The sequence below is a fragment of the Electrona antarctica genome (assembly GCF_951216825.1).
Source record: "Electrona antarctica genome assembly, chromosome: 12".
Taxonomy (NCBI): Eukaryota; Metazoa; Chordata; class Actinopteri; order Myctophiformes; family Myctophidae; genus Electrona; species Electrona antarctica.
The window spans coordinates 18,101,923-18,119,787 of record NC_136793.1 but is presented as its reverse complement, the minus strand read 5'-3'; the positions used below and the strand labels follow the sequence as shown (position 1 = coordinate 18,119,787).

Below are 17,865 nucleotides of genomic sequence, written 5' to 3'. Positions count from 1 at the left end.
GATTTCTTTCTTTTCTTGATTTGTGACTTTATTTGATCCAGCACCCAGCCTAGTAGGTACTTTGATGTGCGTGTTCCTTTTGGCTATCACCTATAATGACGGACACTTAAAGTGGCTAAACCAAATTACAGTGCAATAAACAAATAGCTGTCAATAACTAAACACATACTGTATAAAGCTAAATCAATGTTCAGCAGAAGCAGATCTCAATCCATAACCAGCATGAGGAGCAACCAGCTCCTGGGAACAGGGTGGCATTCCGACGCACCGCCATTCCGACTACGTGGCTTCCGTGTGCGGTTAGGGTTAGGCTTAGGCTTAGGGACAGGGTTAGTATTCAGCGAGTCAGAATGGCAGTGCGTCGAAATAACGGGCTTCGGAATGCCGGTGTGTAACCCGGGCTCCTAAACCAGCATTCCACAGCCACACAAAAACATAACGGAGCCAGAATAAAGCTTCATATATACTAGTACATCATCGTAATAATACATTTACTATGACATACTCGTAGTACAAGCGCGTTGCTTGCAAGAAAGACCTAATCTACAAAATGAAAGTGTCTTTATTTGCAAGTGCGATGGAGTATAATAAATGCAAAATGACTCTTTGGTAGATGTTTGGGTTGTCATGATGTAACTCCAAACATTAGTGAGATATCTTCAATAGTTGTTAAATTGACATACCAAAAATTGTAGATCTGCTATTTTTCAATAGCTAAATTATAACATAATGTTTGAAACACCAAAAGGGGCTCCCGCCCAGAATGGGTTAATGTGCTAAAAGAGTGACTTTGAGATTTTTAAGACTTTGCAAGACTTTTGTGTACTTGTAACTTGACTTGCAATGTACAGTATAAAGGGTATGCGCGTGACCTCATCATCATACCCGGACGTTATGTGGGAACGCCTACTGAGTGGCAAAAAAACTACTTTCTGGCCTTGACAGCCCATACATCCAAACAGAAAAGTCCTATCTGATCACATGAAACGACATTAAATGTGTGCTCTTTTTCTGTCTTATATCTTTTTTTGCTGTTGTTGATATCTACTGTATGATGAACACATTAATAAGTCAGTGTTGTCAATTTACACCATAGCAAGCAAGCAGTAAATCAACGAGGAGATTAATCACTGTTGAAGATACCTCACCAATGTTTACAGTTGGGTAGCTACGCAATCCTAATCTCCACCAGTGTCATTTGTGTTGACTCTAAAGATGCTATGGGATTATAGTAGAAAAGCTAACTAGCAAAGCAAGCAGCTAAATGGTGGAAGGATGGGTTGGGGGGGGGGGGGGGGGGGGGGGTTTAGAAGTGTTGATTTCGTCAGCAAATTCTGATTTTGTTTTAGTCATATATGGTCACACTTTTGAATATATCATATTTTAGTCTAGTTGTAGTATCATAAGATTTTAGTCGACTAAAATGTGGTGGGCCTTGATGGCGTCATAATGGCTGATTTTACACTTGTTTGGTGGCATGCTGAAAATAGCCGATCTAGTTTGTAATTTTTTTTGGCAAAATGGTCAATCTACTTATTTTTAGTCATCATAGCTTCGTTTATATTTTGTTTTCATCAGTGAAAAGGTAGTCGACGATCATTTTCCATCATAGTTTTAGTCGACGAAATCGACACTGGGGGGGGGGGGCAGGCTAGTAGCATAATTATCTACCATTAGCTACTGGAGGGGGAGAAAGAAGTAAAATAGTCACCATGGATACAAAGCCAGCTGTGTGCAGGTATTCCGTTTGGGGGTGTGAGGGGGGGTGTGATCCTACATCTTAGAGCAGCGTGGGGGGGGGGGGGGGGGGGAGAGACACACTGCTCTATTGAATGGACGTCCCAATGCATAACTAAACCCACAAGTCCCAAAAACCAGGACATATCCCCGATGTCAGGTGGAAACCTTGCATGTTACTTTTCAGAAAATGTAAAAAAATAAAAAGTATACCAACATATCAGATACAGGTGATGGTATTCCTGCTGGGCATTTCTGCCTGACGCACCTCCTCCAGTGCCTTTTGAACAGGTGTGCTGTGACACCTCACTGAACACCTCTGTGGACCTAAACGGGTCTAGGTGTTTGTCCCCCAACTCTTATGTTTCCTCCTTAGCCACAGCCAGAAGCTGCCTTTCTCCGCCTCCTCAGCCAGCTCTTTCATGGCTTTCCGATGCCCCACTCCTGTGCATCCCATGTCGCGGAGTAGGCGAGCAGTTGAGGAACCTAACCCAACAACATGACCTGCATAGCTGCATAGCTGCTAGGCTTCTACAGAGGTATTATGTATGCAAATCACCCAGGCATGCACGGCTTGGACTTGTTGTAGCGGGCACACAGTCTCGTGGGCACGCACGTGAACTTGGGTGCATCTGTTCTGCAGGCCCTCGTGTGTGGTTCAAAAAGGGGCCAGGCCATACACCGTAGCTACTAGCTACGCGTTGCAGACCACTACAAATTGACCCGCCTTTGTCAAGCCTGTGGTTGTGCCCCTCTTTGCACCCATTGGTTGCTGTTTCTTGGTTGGACAAAAATCCTTTCTCTCCATCCACTACAATTGAAAAAAAAATGTGTTCATATTGTATTCGTATTGATATTCTGTGTATTAAATTATTTTAAACTTGGTGTCAGTAAAAGATCTCAGGTACAGTATAGTGACGAGGCATATATATATATATATATACACATTTTGGATGCGCCCACAGTTATTCATTCTTTAATGTGTCCCGTATCTCTGGCACCTGCACAGCGTTTCTATTCTAACAGGTGGCATGGATAACTTATTCTCCATTTCCTGAAAAGTAATCAATTTGGGCATACAAGGTTTCCACCCGACAGAGACAATATCAAAAATAATCTTTGTTTAATTGACACTAGTGACACAGTATTGACTTTAAAGGTCCATTCTCACCATAAGCAGTAAGCACCATAACTATAACTTAGCTCTGGTCCATATAGCTCTAATGCTGTCACATTACTGCCGACGTCCGGGTCTCGCATAAATGCCTCTCCTCTGTAGCGAAAATAATGTTTTACCTATACTCACCAATACAAAGAGGGGTTGTGCAAAGAAAAAGCCTACTTTCCTTAGTGGACGGCTGGACGCACTTTGAGCGCCCCACCACATGTATAAATGCACTATTTGGCCAGAAAGGGATTTTCTTTCACCCGAAGGAAAAATCTTCTCTATGCAGGTTTTCTTTTGGCAATATCGGTAGAGGGCGCAGTGGAGTAACTAAAATATTTTTTTAAATCCCTTTCTGGCCAAAAAGTGTGGTGGGGGGCTCAAAGTGCATCCACTAAGGAAAGTAGGCTTTCTAATTACACAACCCGTCTTTATATTGGTGAGTAGGTAAAACATTATTTTTATTTTCGCTACAGAGGAGAGGCTGGTCTGCATTTCATGCGAGGCAGGAAGCTATTCAATTCCATAGCCTTAATGCAACGGCAGCAAGAGCAGTAAGACCAGAGCTAACTATAACTATAGTTAAAAAAATATATCTGTCAAGTTGATGGCAGTGTTCACATCACAACAACAAAGACAATGGTGAACAATATAGTTATAATCATCGTTATAGTGCTTAGTACGAACGGCCCTTAAGCCCTAATTTATGCTCTGGTGCGCCGAGCCAGAAAGTGACGGCCGCCACACTGCGAAAGTGGGCTTAAATGTGCTTCTCACCTGAAACGGGTCTCTTGATCTCGAGGCAGAGGGTGACGGGGAGGTTGTGCATGAGGTCACAGATGTCCTGATAGCTGGACGAGGACACCAGTGTGTCCCCGATGGCCACGATCTCATCGCCCACACTCATCTTCCCCATGGATTCCTGGGAAGGGAGTCACGGGACATTCCAGAAAGGGACAAATTACCAACTGCTGCTTTTTCAGTGGTGGATACCACGGTTGATTTTGACAGCAAATTTGGATTTGGTTTTAGTCATAGTCTTTAGAATAAAGTTCCATTTAGTTTTAGTCACCTGCATAATAATAAGACCATTACTACCATGTCAAAAGTACATACTTTAGTCACCTGCATTATAATAAGACCATTACTACTACATCAAAAGCAACCAAAAAACTATACTATAAAACACATGTCAAACATTGGCCAAATATAACCTAAGGCAAAAATTGTGAAAATAGCCGTAGTGTTGTGATCTTGTAGTTCGGCTATTTTCACAATATTTATCTGTGGAACCGACTCCCACAGTTCAATATTATTTTGGGTGGTCGTGGCCAGGAAGGTTTGACAACCCCTTGGTCTAGGGGTGTGTGTGTGTGTGTGTGTGTGTGCGTGCGTGCGTGCGTGCGTGCGTGCGTGCGTGCGTGCGTGCGTGCGTGCGTGCGTGCGTGCGTGCGTGCGTGCGTGCGTGCGTGCGTGCGTGCGTACCCTCTCTGCAGCCCCTCCGGGCCTCAGCCCGGTGACGACCACCCTCACGGGGGACGACTTGATCTCCAAGTCCAGGCCGAACGACTCGTCCTCACTCCTCCTCAGCACCACGGCGTCGATGGTGCACACACCCGCCAGCTCGCTGCTGGGCTCCGCCCCCTTCCTGCCCCTTCCTCCAGACTGCGTGCCTGCTGCTTGGGTAGAGGTGGGAGACGGCTCGTCACCTTTGACCTTGGGCTGAGGGGACAGGTTGGGCGCCTCGATGCTCATCATGCTCTTGACGCGCGTGACGGCCTTGTGCTCCAGCTTGGGGGAGCGCTTGGACTCCACCTGGCCCACGTCTCGACTCGGAAGGCTGTCCTTCTTCACGCTCAAGCTGCCAGAGCCGGGGACGCCACCTAGGGGTTTGCCACGGTCATGACATGTTAGTTGACGTATTGGCAGTAGCCAATACGTCAACTATAGCGTTGTACTGGCCGTCAATATAGCGTCATAATCATTTAAAACAGTCTTACTGCCGGGGAATTTTTCAGAATAAAGGCGCTAGAGTGGGCCTTACCACCGCCACCTGCCGGCGCCTCGTGCTCAAAGGGACAGCGAATGGGCATGAAGGGCGACTCGCAGCCCGAGTTGACAGCGACGCCCTCCTCCGACTCCAGTGAGCTTCCGCAGGGCGGCGTGGGCACGTCCACGCTCCCGCCGCCGTCCTGGCTGCTCTCGTCCACCTCCGCGGAGGACGAGGCCATCACGATGCCCGAGTCGTTCTCCGCTGGACGGGATGGCCGGGCGTCACCGGAGGCGGCGCTCCTGCGGATTGGTCACGGGGGTTAATAGTGGAGACATCCAATAATATCGGCCCTCCGATATTACCATAAAAATGTATCGTATCTTGTTTTATCTAGTTGTACTGGCCATCCCCAGTATTATCTCTGGGAGAGCATGAACCAAGCTGTTTGGGGCAAAATGTAAAAATAAATAAAAATGCATCCTGTGGGGCATCACAATCAAAGTGAACATAATGTGTTAATTCCACGACAGGAGATATGTGACCTGACATTAGTTTTGGTGGGGAAAAAAGCCCACATATATCAGTAGATTGGAACGGATATATGCAATAAAGTCAATATCAAACATCCGTTGTTATAACTAACACTAGAATTAAAACATTTAAAATCAGTACAAAAACAATTTGCATCGTGACACGTTGTGAGCTTGTAGATCGTTTTTACCTTGTTCAATTTCACACCTGACAAATTCCCCAAATTACGGGAAAATAATTTCATACTGTATGTCATTGTCAGCAGAAAATAAATTCATATGTCATCTTGAAAAGTAACAAAAAAGCTTGGCAAGGGGAGAACAGGGGCGAAAACAATCTGGCAGTCAATGAGTAAATTACCTTGGATTGTTAGCCCTCCCGAAGGTGAGGGCGGACCCGGGAGCGTGGTCCAGGTCTTCGTCCTCGTCGCTGGGCTCGTCCTCGTCGTAGCACATGATTCGCCGCTGGCGCAGCAGCGGGCTCCGCACGGAGGTGGGGCTACCGCACACGCTGGGCTGGCGTGCTGCGTCCGCGTGGTGGTTGGTGGAGCCGCCGCGGGGCTTACCGTCCGCTGGGTACGCCGCGCCCCCTGCCACGCCTGTAGCAGGAGTCAGAGAACACATGTCACACACACGGAACTGAAGGGACCCCTGCTAACAGCCGAATATGTCAGCACCACTGCCCTAAACATGCAGTGTTGTTGTTAGTAAGAACGCAGAAGGCCTAAGAAAGGGGAGGAAGCAAACTGAGTCGCCGCCCTCACCCACCATCCACTCAAAGTGTTTGTTCAGTAACAGGTGTTTCAATATAGAGTGGCCCAGGAAATGATTCTCCGTTCATTTTCCTCATAGACATTTCAGAAAGTATTTATTTAAAGACGTTTACACCGCGGACAAAGCCAACTCGAGTCAAATCATGACAACAAATCATGACAACAAACAACATTTTTTGGGCCGAACAAATAATTAGAAAGAAGAAAAAAACGGCAGGTTACAACACTTTTTTTGTTGTTTTTCTTCTTTGTAATCATTTGTTTGGTCCAAAATATTGTTTGTGTTGTCATGAGTTGTCACGACTCAAGTTGGCTTTGTCCGCGGCGTAACCGTCTTTAAATAAATACTTTTTGAAATGTCTATGGGAAAAATGCATTGGGATTCATTTCCTGTGCCATGGTAGGGGGTGGGACTGCAACGCTCTATAGACATACTCTATTGCAAGTAAAAGTCACAAGTTAAAAATGTGCTTGAGTAATAGTATAAAAGTATTGGCATCAAAATGTACTTCAAGTACTGAAAGTAAAAGTAATCATTACACAGAAATGTCCCATTTCAGGTTTTCAAATGTATAACTAGCCGATCTACAAGCTTACAATGTGATGCATCACGATGCATTGTGAGCTTGTAGATCGGCTATTTTCAAATCGCTGAAATGTATATGGGGTTGAAATGGTAAATGTATGTTTTGTGATAATAATAATCAAAATCTACAAAGTAACTAGTATTAAAGTTTTCAAATACATATAGTGAAGTAAAAGTACAATATTTGGATCCGAGATGTAGTAGAGTAGAAGTAAAATTATTGGAAATTGAAAATACTCAACTAAACAGACAATACATGTTCATGTCAGGATTTCATGACACCTACACGCAATAAGCCCATAAAGCCCATAAATTACTTGTCTACCGGATCTCTTCTCCACTAGTTACAGCGAGTCCCTCCCTAACATTTTAGTCGAGTTTATAATTGCCAATATACTAGTTTTAGTCACCATAGCTTTGTTTTTCTTTAGTGTTTTTTATCAGTGGGAAAAAAAGGTAGTGGACCGTACCGTGTGTGTGCATAGAGGAGTCTTCCATGGAGGCAGCAGTGCAGCTGCGCTGGTGCAGCTGCATATCGTCGTCGCTGGATCCCAGAGCCATGGACTCACACAGCAGGGAGGAGTAGTGGCTGGAGCCTACCACCTCCTGCAGGGAGAAGTACTGAGCCAGCTCCGACTCGGAGCTGAGCGACGCTTGCTGCACGGCCATAGGAAGAGAAGAGACATACAGTGAGGGGGGACATGAAGGACAATCACATGGTAAAGAAGCATGTATTTATGCCAGGGTCAAGGTGACTATTTGTTTTGTCTTTGTTGGTGCTTTTTACCTATCTTTCTCCCCCAATTTAGTCCTTGCCAATTAGCCCTTTGCTAAACCCCAACCCAAAAGCGATTGTCCAATGCCAATCCAAATAAGGATGCCAAGCTTCCATGTCACCTCATAGCTGTCAGTGTTATTTTGCATGGCTGTGTTGTTGAACACATACACAGCTTAAGAAGAAGTCCCGTCATTTAACATGCATCTCAATAGGCAGGGCCGGATTTACTCTCCCAAGGGCCCCCGGGCTAGACAAAATTTCAGGGCCCCCCTGGGGCACCCGTGGTGCATGTCGGTCGCGCGGCTTTGGAATAAAATTGGCGTATTGTTCTAATTTTGCTGTAATTTTGGTGTCACCCCAGCCCGTAGGAGTACGTACAGTAACAACAAATATCACCCTCCCCGCCCGGCTTCCCTCCTCTGAACATGGGCCAATTGTGTTGGTATATAGACATTCGACAAAGCCGGATGCAAGGATCAAGGTGCTTATGTAGAAGTAGTAGTGGCTCAGAACCTCTGCCTGACGACCACAAGCCGAATTTCTACCCTGGCAGAACTGCAAGCTTTTTGAATCACGCCCTGGCCCTGACTAACCCCATATTACATTAAAGAGCCAAGCCTTTACAAAACATAAAAACACATCAAAGACTAAAACGAACAAGTCTCACACTAATTTGGTTGCACACAGGTGTGTTTTTTCACTGTGTTTTTTGCAGATCCAAAAGTAGTAGGCTATCACTAGCTGTCAGCCTGTCACCAACACCCCACTAGACAGCTCTGGAAAATGGATAAAATCGACCCGCTCCGGAAAAACTTTATACGGACAAAATATCCGGTGGCAGTGTGCAGTGTGACATGAAGTGAGGACGATTTTTTTTAGGTCCTCCGAAATTCGCTACGATATTCAGCCGGGAAAAAAAGGCATACCAGTGTGCAAACACCTTAATTAGAGCAAAATCAAAAACATGAAGACAAAGCAAAAATAATAACACACATGAATGAACAATTCAAAAAGAAGTACAGATTAAAACAAATGGAACATTCAGAACTATTAACAACCTTGGAGTGTAGTGAAGCATGTCTCTGTGTCAGTATTGTGCCATGCAGTCTTACCCTGCTTGCGGGCTCCAGGAACCTCTTCATGGTCCAGCTGAGACCAGGAGAACCTTCTCCCTGCTTGCACTTCACTGTGGGGGACGGACTCTTAGACGGAATACCTGGACACACCAACATAACATCCACATCGTCTTAGAACGCCAACGCTAAAGATCTGTTCACAGACATTGTTACAGTACCTCCCATTCTAATTACAAGCTGACCCATAAGCAGTACTTATGTACGTATTCCACGTTGGCACAAAGTTCCCCACGTCGGTAGTTTTGAAATCACGCAAATGAGCAAAACACATAATTTTTCTTCAATTTGTTTTTTCTTTTGCCTTTTAAGTTTTTTTTTCTCCTCTTCTTCATATTAGTTTTAATGTTGAAAAACCTTTTCATTACAACTGATTTAGGATTAGTTTAAAGCACAAGCATAATAATGGTCAGAATCCGCTTTGCTTGTGTTCGTCATGCGCATTGTGCACAATTTAAGTCAATGAGGAAGGAGATGAGGAAATGTTACATGTGAAGCGCAGGGGTGGAAAAAATACCAATACTGCAATGTAGAACTACTCTGTAACAAGTAAAAGACCGGAATTGAAAATGTACTTGAATAAATGTACAAAAGTATTGGCATCAAAATGTATGTACTTATGTTAAAGCACTTCCTACCTAGAGCGTGGGATGCTGTGTGTCCATCCTTGCTGAGGCTCTCTCTGTGCGTGGAGCGAGCGATCACATGGTCCATCTCCTGCTCCGACACCTATACAACCACAACATGACATAATGGTAAATGGTAAATGGTGCATTTATATAGCGCCTTTATCCAAGGCACTTTGCATAGATTGTGCATTACATTCACCCATTCACACACACATTCATACACCGATTGCGGCGGAAGCCATGCAAGGTACCAACCAGCACATCGGGAGCAATTTGGGGTTCAGTGTCTTGCCCAAGGACACTTCGACATGTAGCCAGGAGGAGCCGGGATTCGAACCGCCGACCCATGGATCATTGGACGACCTGCTCTACCTCTTGAGCCACAGTCGCCCACTGGCACACAGTTAACTGCACAGTAAGACACTTTGAACGCCATAACGCACTTTTCCAGATGAAGTGCCGTGATGTAAAACATGATCATCAGATATTATTATAATATAAGGATTGTTTCAAACAAGTGTAAATACGAATCCTTTTGGGGGGTCCTTGACATGAAAATGTTTGAGAACCCACACGGTCCACTTAGAACTTGTCAAAAGAGCTGCTGTCAGAATGTAGATCTTGTTCCTGTTTTCTATGAGTGGCTGGTCCTGCCAACATATTATTATACACCAGTAGGTGGCAGTGGAGATCAAGAAGCAACATAAAGGACACGTGTTGAATCTGTGTTGTGTTGTGTTGAACACAACACAACACAACACGCATAATGTGGCCAATATATCAAATTGTCACAGGTCCAAATAAAACTGTTAACTGTGTTCCAATGGATCCATATATGGATCCACTATAATTTAGTCACAAGCTGTTTTTAATACTTTTCATTGGTTGAATATTTATAAAAACCCACACACAACATTAGTTTAAGTATTTCAAAAACTTAGTTCAAAAAAGTAGTAAAGCATAGCAAATCTACTGTACAACCTCACAATGCATCACATCACAACATGTTGTGAGCTTGTAGATCTGCTATTTGTGCTTGACAAAGTAAAAAAGAAAAAGAAACATGATATATTAAACATAATTATAGCCTGGCACAAGAAAGACTTGCATTCTGCTTAAACTGCAGAACACTAACACCATTATTACATAGCTGTGCGTACATACATGCATCATTATGTTCGTCCATGCATGTGTGCACAATAGCTTCCCTTCCCACACACACACACACACACACACCACGCCCCCACACACACCACGCCCCCACACACACAGTCACACACACACACACACACACACACACACACACACACACACACACACACACACACACACACACACACACACACACACACACACACACACACACACACACACACACACACACACACACACACACACACACACACACACACACACACACATCTTTATCTCATTTTCTCCAGCTTGAATAGTTGGTATTTATGAGCATGTAATTCTGAATTCAACTGAACCTCCAAGCACAATAGCTCCCCTTGGTCAAGTCGGCGACCTAAGTTCGAATCCCAGGACGGACATAAATTATATTGCTACTCTAAAGTCAACGGTTCCTTTGAGTTACTGCTGTTTACTGCTTTCTATACCTCTCATGATCAGTGGTGGAAGAAGTATTCAGATACCGTATATTTCCAAATAGTAGCCCTGCCTCAAATAGCCGGCCGGTTCCTTTTAAACGCCCGGGGTCTGACACCATATTGCGTATTAAACACCCTGTCCAAATAATAGCCCCGCCCTAAGAAAAAAAGCTATGGATATAATTTGCAGTGGGGCAATTTGCAGAGTCTTCAGCCTAATTGGAATTGTCACCAAATAATGGCCCAGTGCAGGCCAGTGCAAAAATAAATAATAGCCTGGTGCAAATAGCCGCCTGGTTCCTCTTAAACGTCCGGGGTCAAAAACGATTTTGCATTTAAACACCCGGGCTACTATTAGGAAATATAGGCCTACAGCATTTTACTTAAGTAAAAGTAGCAATACTGTAGTTAAAACACTTTGTTACAAATAAAAGTCTTAAGTACAGAGTACAGAGATATTGGCGACTGGCGTCAAAATATATAGGCAGAAAGCTCTTATCTCCATATTTTAACTTGTTTGTGTTTTTTTCATAAATGAATGATCATACTACAGCGTCATGCAAAAGCATCAAAAGTAGCAAATTAGCAAAGAAATTACATTTTGAATCCTGAAAAGTCAGTTTTGGAAATAATGGTTTCCACCTGACAGACGATATACTTACAAAAAGTAAAAATACTAATTATACAGAATGTCCCATTTCACAAGTCCCCCTCCCCCACCAAAGTTTTCAATATTAGTCCAAATCTTTCCTTTCCTGATCTACAAGCTCAAAATGTGACACATTGCTGATTGGTTGAAACAGCCTTCTAGTCGTGGTTCAAACGAGCACCACTCCACACCTAATCAAAACAAAGAATTCAGCTGCTCTGTTTTCCCCAGAGTGCAGCAAACTCGTGGCTAGGCTAGCTAGTTTCTTGGGACATTTGTGGTCGTAGTGACTACATCGGTCATTAAAAAAAACATGTTTTTTCAGCGAGTTTTAAGGCTAACTGTTGTATAATTTCAATATTACACGAGAGGGTGTGGTTTAACGTGATTATTGCCACTTCAGTGATGCTTGCGGAACTCGACTACGTCTCGTTCCTGACCGCATCACTGTCAAATAGACAAGACATAAAAAAGGGACTTAATTGGTTAACTTACGTTTGTGAAAATGATGTAAATCTACAAAGTAACTTGTGGCTAGTCTACAAATAATTGTAGGTTTGCACTAAAAAGTACAATATTTGCCCGTTGCACAGTAGAAGAATGAAGTATTGAAAATGAACATACTGTACAGTACTGAAGCAAAAGTACCTATTTAAAAAATAATTAAGTACAGTACTTGAGTAAATATATTTTGTACTTTCCACCACTGCTCATAATGGAAAAAAAAACTTGACTCAATACGCAATTGAGTAGGCTATAGCTATCTGCTATTTCCTGCGAATATATTGAATGTACAGCCGGAAACAGAAAATACCCTAGTATTGAGCCCTGAGGGATTCGGCTCAACATTAACCTATGAGCTTTAACGTGGTTGATAGTCTTATCTCTTCTCCTAATGAAATCTGTCACTCCACTGAAAGACGAGAGAAATAGCGTTGGCCTGAAATGGCAGCTTATGTTTCTTGTTAGCTCCTGGACATGTTTGACATGAGGGTGGGATAGAGGGGTGAATCCATATGGCTATAGGCCCCAGGCAAATCTTTAACAGAGTGCAGAGCAAGGTCATTATAGGTTTAAAAACATTGTATTGAGTTTTTAATTATTATTTATTTCCAGTTCCACTTTGTTTTCAATATCAGGTTGTTTTAATTTGATTTTAAAGTGTGTATTGTAGTTTAGTTTTTATAGTTGTATTAAGACCTGAGGCCGATTCTACCATTTTGAACCTGGTTTCCCGCGCAAGTGCAGACATTTTTACCATTGAGCCTGCCTGCTTGCTCACACTGAATCTTGACCATCAGGTCATAATTCGTGTCAGATCCTGTGTCTAGGTGAGACATGACCTTTGACACGAGCTAAATGTCTCAATAGAAGAGCAGGGAGACAACATACCATTGTCTACCATACAGATTGGACAAAATTACATTTTATTCACTACAAAATAAGTTTGATATTGCCACTTTAACTTAAATACTTTTCCAAATGTAGTAGTTTTTCCGTTATTTCTTCAGTTATAGTTAACTGTAACAACTGGAAAATATTAAACACCATCAATCTGAAATGGTTCCATATTTCTTCTACCTCAGGGGCATGTTTGACATATCAGTGGGATAGGTGTGAATTCACAGGGGTATCGTCTTGGCCCCGGGGCTCATTTTAAACGGAGTGTACAGAGGGAGAGACGCGCTAAAGCACCTTTTTGTGTGCCTGCAGGGAAATCCATATTTCTGCAGCTCCGAGTAAAGCTAATATTACATTTCCTGTCTGGGCGCCTTGCTCAAGGTGTTGGGTTTCAAAAAGGTGGGTGGGGATTGAACCGACAGTGTCTGCTGGCTGCGACCTGCATTGAAGGAATGTGGAATGTAACTGAGAAAGGAAAAAAAACATAGAAAACCTCCCACAGATGCTGGCTGAAAGCGGAAACCAGCAGCAGAAAGTACTTTTACTCAAGTACTCTACTCTTTGAGGAACTTTTACTTTAATTGCGTTTCACTATTTTCAATATTTGAATACGCTTCTCAACTCTGCACTACTCCAATTTACTCCATATGTTTTTACACCACTACAGTTATTTGAAAAAAACACTAGTAACTTTGTATTATAGAAACCTCCCACAGATGCTGGCTGAAAGCGGAAACCAGCAGCAGAAAGTACTTTTACTACTAAGTACTCTACTCTTTGAGGAACTTTTACTTTAATTGGCGTTTCACTATTTTCAATATTTTAATACGCTTCTCAACTCTGCACTGCTCCAATATACTCCATATGTTTTTACACCACTACAGTTATTTGAAAAAAAAACACTAGTAACTTTGTATTATCACAAAACATAACATACCGTAATAACCAATTAAGCCCTATCTAATTCTTTGGCTATTCTAAATATCTACGGTAACTTGTAGATCTGCTACTTTCGAAAAGGTTTTGAGAAACTCTGCAGGGGTACTTTTATATTTTGGTACTTTAAATACATTTTGATGTCAATACTTTCATACTTTTTAAGTAAAATGCAGAAGTACTTTTACTTGTAATGCTTAAGCATGTGGCTGTGACCTGCACTAAAGGAATATGGAAAGCACAAAGGGAGGACAGAGATCCCCCACGTACGTACGCACGCTGGCTGCAAAGTGGAGACGCAAATAATCAAAGCATGAAGAAATCATAGCCTTTTTCCAGAGTGGAGAAAGAGGTACTCAGACATTTAACCCATTCAATCTGGGAAAGAATGTCATTTTAGATTTTAACCCCTTTAACCATTATTTTATACTCTTTTTCATACATGACCACGTTGTGAGCATGTAGATGTGTTTTTGAATAGCCGAAGTATAAATGAGGACTCATGTGGTTGGTTGATGTAGTTTTTTGTAATAATAATCGAAATCTGCAAAGTAACGATAACTGTAACTAAAGTTTTCAAATAACCGTAGTATAAAAAAGTGACAATAATTGCCTCTAGCATATATTATTGAAAAAAATAATAATACTCAAGTAAAGAAAAACAAAACCCCTCAAAATAATAGGCCTACTTAAAAAGTGCAGTACTTTGTGACACTGTTTCGCCTCTGCACAACGTGAACTTTTCTCCCTTCTGCAAATACTTTGGAGACTTTTGATAATGTGAGTATATTTTCATAATCGTGTTATTGCCACTTAGGGCTTAATTGGTGTTTATTTAGCTTTCATTCTCTCTATCCCTCCATGTCACTCTACAGCCGTATAGTTCCCAAACCCTTTTAACTCGAGACCCATAACTACTGAAAAGAGCCGATCTACAAGCTCAGATCTACAAGCTCACAACAGGTCGAGATTGTTTAACCCCAAAAAATGGGTCCAGATGCACTGCTTAGGAACCGCTGCACTTAAGAATCTGTGAACCCCTAAAAAGGGGTCCATGGCCTTTCAAACCTCCCTCCCATCCATTAAATGGTGCATTCCTTATGACACACACACACACACACACACACACACACACACACACACACACACACACACACACACACACACACACACACACACACACACACACACACACACACACACACACACACACACACACACACACACACACACACACACACACACACACGACAATAATAAAGGCTGCCGTGTTAAGTCAGCACATTCCAGCTGTTCCTGTGTGTCGAGCCTTTTTGGGGTCTCTGGTGCATGTGCGGAGTCCCACAGGGCTCAATACTAGTGTAGCTTCTGTTTTCACTCTACATTAAAGGAATGCTTCACCCAATTTTTTTCCCCTATCAATTACTCACTCTACGAAGCCTTGACTTCATGGAGATTGACATTGTGTTAGTTTTCGTCACATTCCTGAGACAATAATCCAATATAGGTGACTCTATGTCACTAGGAGATGGTGCAAAACTATATAAAAGAATAATATAAACTCACACAGTGTAATCACTGAGGCCTACTGATGATCCAGGTTCAAAGATAATATAGTTTTGCTCTTGTTAAGGTTAGTCTCCTATTAACTTCAATTAGTCAAATATTGGATTATTGACTCCAACCAACCAAACAAACAAATATATATATATATATATCCATGTATTCAAGGCTGGGGTGAGTAATTAAAATAAGACTTTTTTTCCAATGTCCAACACTGTAACTTTTCGGGATTCAAATTCAAAAACAGCAAAATAAGCAGATCTACAAGCTCAAAATGCTTGTGTGTGACACTTTAGTGTGTAAGTAAAAAATAAAAAATAAATAACAAACACACAAAAAGTTAAAACATCGAGATAATAGTTTTTTTTGCCCCGACAGCAACGTTATACTAAAGTGCAAAAAATGGAGTACCTGCTTCCACTACTGTTTGTGTGAGCGTGAATGATTGATGCGGTGGGGTCATTAGCATATTAGCACAGGTGATGGGTTGGGGAGTTGGGGACTACCTTCCATATGGCCAGAGTCTGATAAATTAAACTAACTAACAAAAGAAAGAACATGAAGGTGAGACAGATGGCAGTGCTGCCATGTGTTGAGGAAAGGTGTTCCACAAACAAGCTGACTCCCTGGTAAACAAGCTCTTTGTGAACTTGCCAACACAGTGTTGTTCTGCCCCCTTGAAAGTGAAATATCCCTTTAAGGGTTGGGGTTGGAGATCTGCCTGATTTTATGAGTAGTTGTGAGCTGGGGTCACATCACAACCGCTATCGCAAATAGCAGATAGACAAGAACACAACATGTACAACACGCTGTGTGCTTGTAGATCTGCTATTTTCGGCGCAAGGGTTAAGGCAAAAGAGTGGCAAATTGTAGAAAAGGCATTCATAAAACCTGTCATCCTAAAAAGTTAGGTATATAAAAAGTGTGTGTGTGTGTGTGTGTGTGTGTGTGTGTGTGTGTGTGTGCGCGTGTGTGTACCTTGGGGTTGGGGTGTCTGCCTATGATGAGGCTGACCGGCCCAGGGCCACATTCACTGAGGATGGCGTACGCCTCGCTCAGCGCCACGTGACGGAGGCTGACCGAGTCCACCTCCAACACCTGATCCCCCCGACTAGAGAGAGAGAGATAGAGAGAGACACAGACACAGACACAGACACAGACACAGACAGACAGACAGACAGAGATCATATCAGCCGGTCCATATTTTCCTTAGAGGACATGTATGCGACATGTAAGGTCTTTCAGCCTTTCATACAATAAATGGCTATGCCAAAAATAGCAGGTCCACAGGCCTTAGGACCGTAGATCGGTGTAGTTTGGCTGAGTCAAGGTGACAGGAACGGATAGGAATCATCTGCAACACACCAGCGCCTGTCACAACCAGGGGGCCCTCCCCTGCCCCCGCCCCATACACACACACACGGGCGCGCACAGGGGGTTCAACTGGCACCAGGCTATGCCCCCTGGGATCTCTGCTTCCTGCCTCACCCTTCCTCAATGCGCATCAGATGGTGTACTGTATGTGTGTGTGTATGTGTGTGTGTGTGTGTGTGTGGGTGGGTGTGTGTGTGTGTGTGTGTGTGTGTGTTGTATCAGTGGTTCCCAAATCTTTTAGCTCAAGACTCTTTATTTAAATTAGACGTTTTGACCGGGACCCAAACTAGTGAAAATAGCAGATGTCGTATTCCTGAGCCAATAATTTGATGACGGGCGGAAAGATGCTAATGTTTCTGCTACAATACGTTAGCATTGGCTTTGGAATGCGACAAAAATAAAAAAAAACAGAAAATAAATTGAAGTCTCCATGGGGTGAGTAATCAATATAAAAAAGTCGTTTTGAGGGGTGAACGATCCCTTGAAATACTGTACTATTCAGAGTCACAAGTCTGTAACTCTGGGAGACAAATGGAGCCATGGACCAACCCCGTAACGGTCCAAAGTCAATGTCACATGACCTGCCTGGTCACAAAAAAAACCAAAACGATACAGATATTTTCTGATATAGAATTGTATGCACATATCGGGAGATACTATCGGACATACAGTAACTAGTCCTGTGCGTGGTACCTGAGTCTGTTGTCCATCTTGGCCACGGAGCCGGGGGCCAGGCTGTGGATGTAGATTCCGGGGGCAGAGTTCTCCAAGGTCAGACAGCATGCTCCGATGCCCAGCCCTACGCCAGGCTCTAGAAACAACAACACAATGCACACCATAGTTCACTTAAGCAATATTACACGAGAGGGTGTGCTTTACCGTGATTATTGGCAACGAGTTCCATAAGCAGCACTGAAGTGCCAATAATTTAATTGTAACTGAAGATATTCCATATTTTTTAATGCCAGATTTAGCCACTACGACGGCAAATGTCCCAATGCAAACTGC

General features: G+C 43.0%; 1 protein-coding gene across 1 annotated transcript in view; it reads right to left on the bottom strand.

Annotated features, from left to right (window-relative positions):
• Positions 1 to 17,865, bottom strand: part of pdzd2 (PDZ domain containing 2) — a 101,542-nt gene that overhangs the window by 22,828 nt on the left and 60,849 nt on the right. The window contains exons 16-24 of the mRNA XM_079515964.1: positions 17,551 to 17,668; positions 16,462 to 16,594; positions 9,334 to 9,424; positions 8,675 to 8,778; positions 7,255 to 7,441; positions 5,787 to 6,024; positions 4,947 to 5,194; positions 4,388 to 4,785; positions 3,680 to 3,824 (exon numbers count right to left, since the gene is read on the bottom strand). Of these exons, the coding sequence (XP_079372090.1) occupies positions 3,680 to 3,824; positions 4,388 to 4,785; positions 4,947 to 5,194; positions 5,787 to 6,024; positions 7,255 to 7,441; positions 8,675 to 8,778; positions 9,334 to 9,424; positions 16,462 to 16,594; positions 17,551 to 17,668 (1,662 nt within the window). The remainder of the gene's footprint in view (positions 1 to 3,679; positions 3,825 to 4,387; positions 4,786 to 4,946; positions 5,195 to 5,786; positions 6,025 to 7,254; positions 7,442 to 8,674; positions 8,779 to 9,333; positions 9,425 to 16,461; positions 16,595 to 17,550; positions 17,669 to 17,865) is intronic.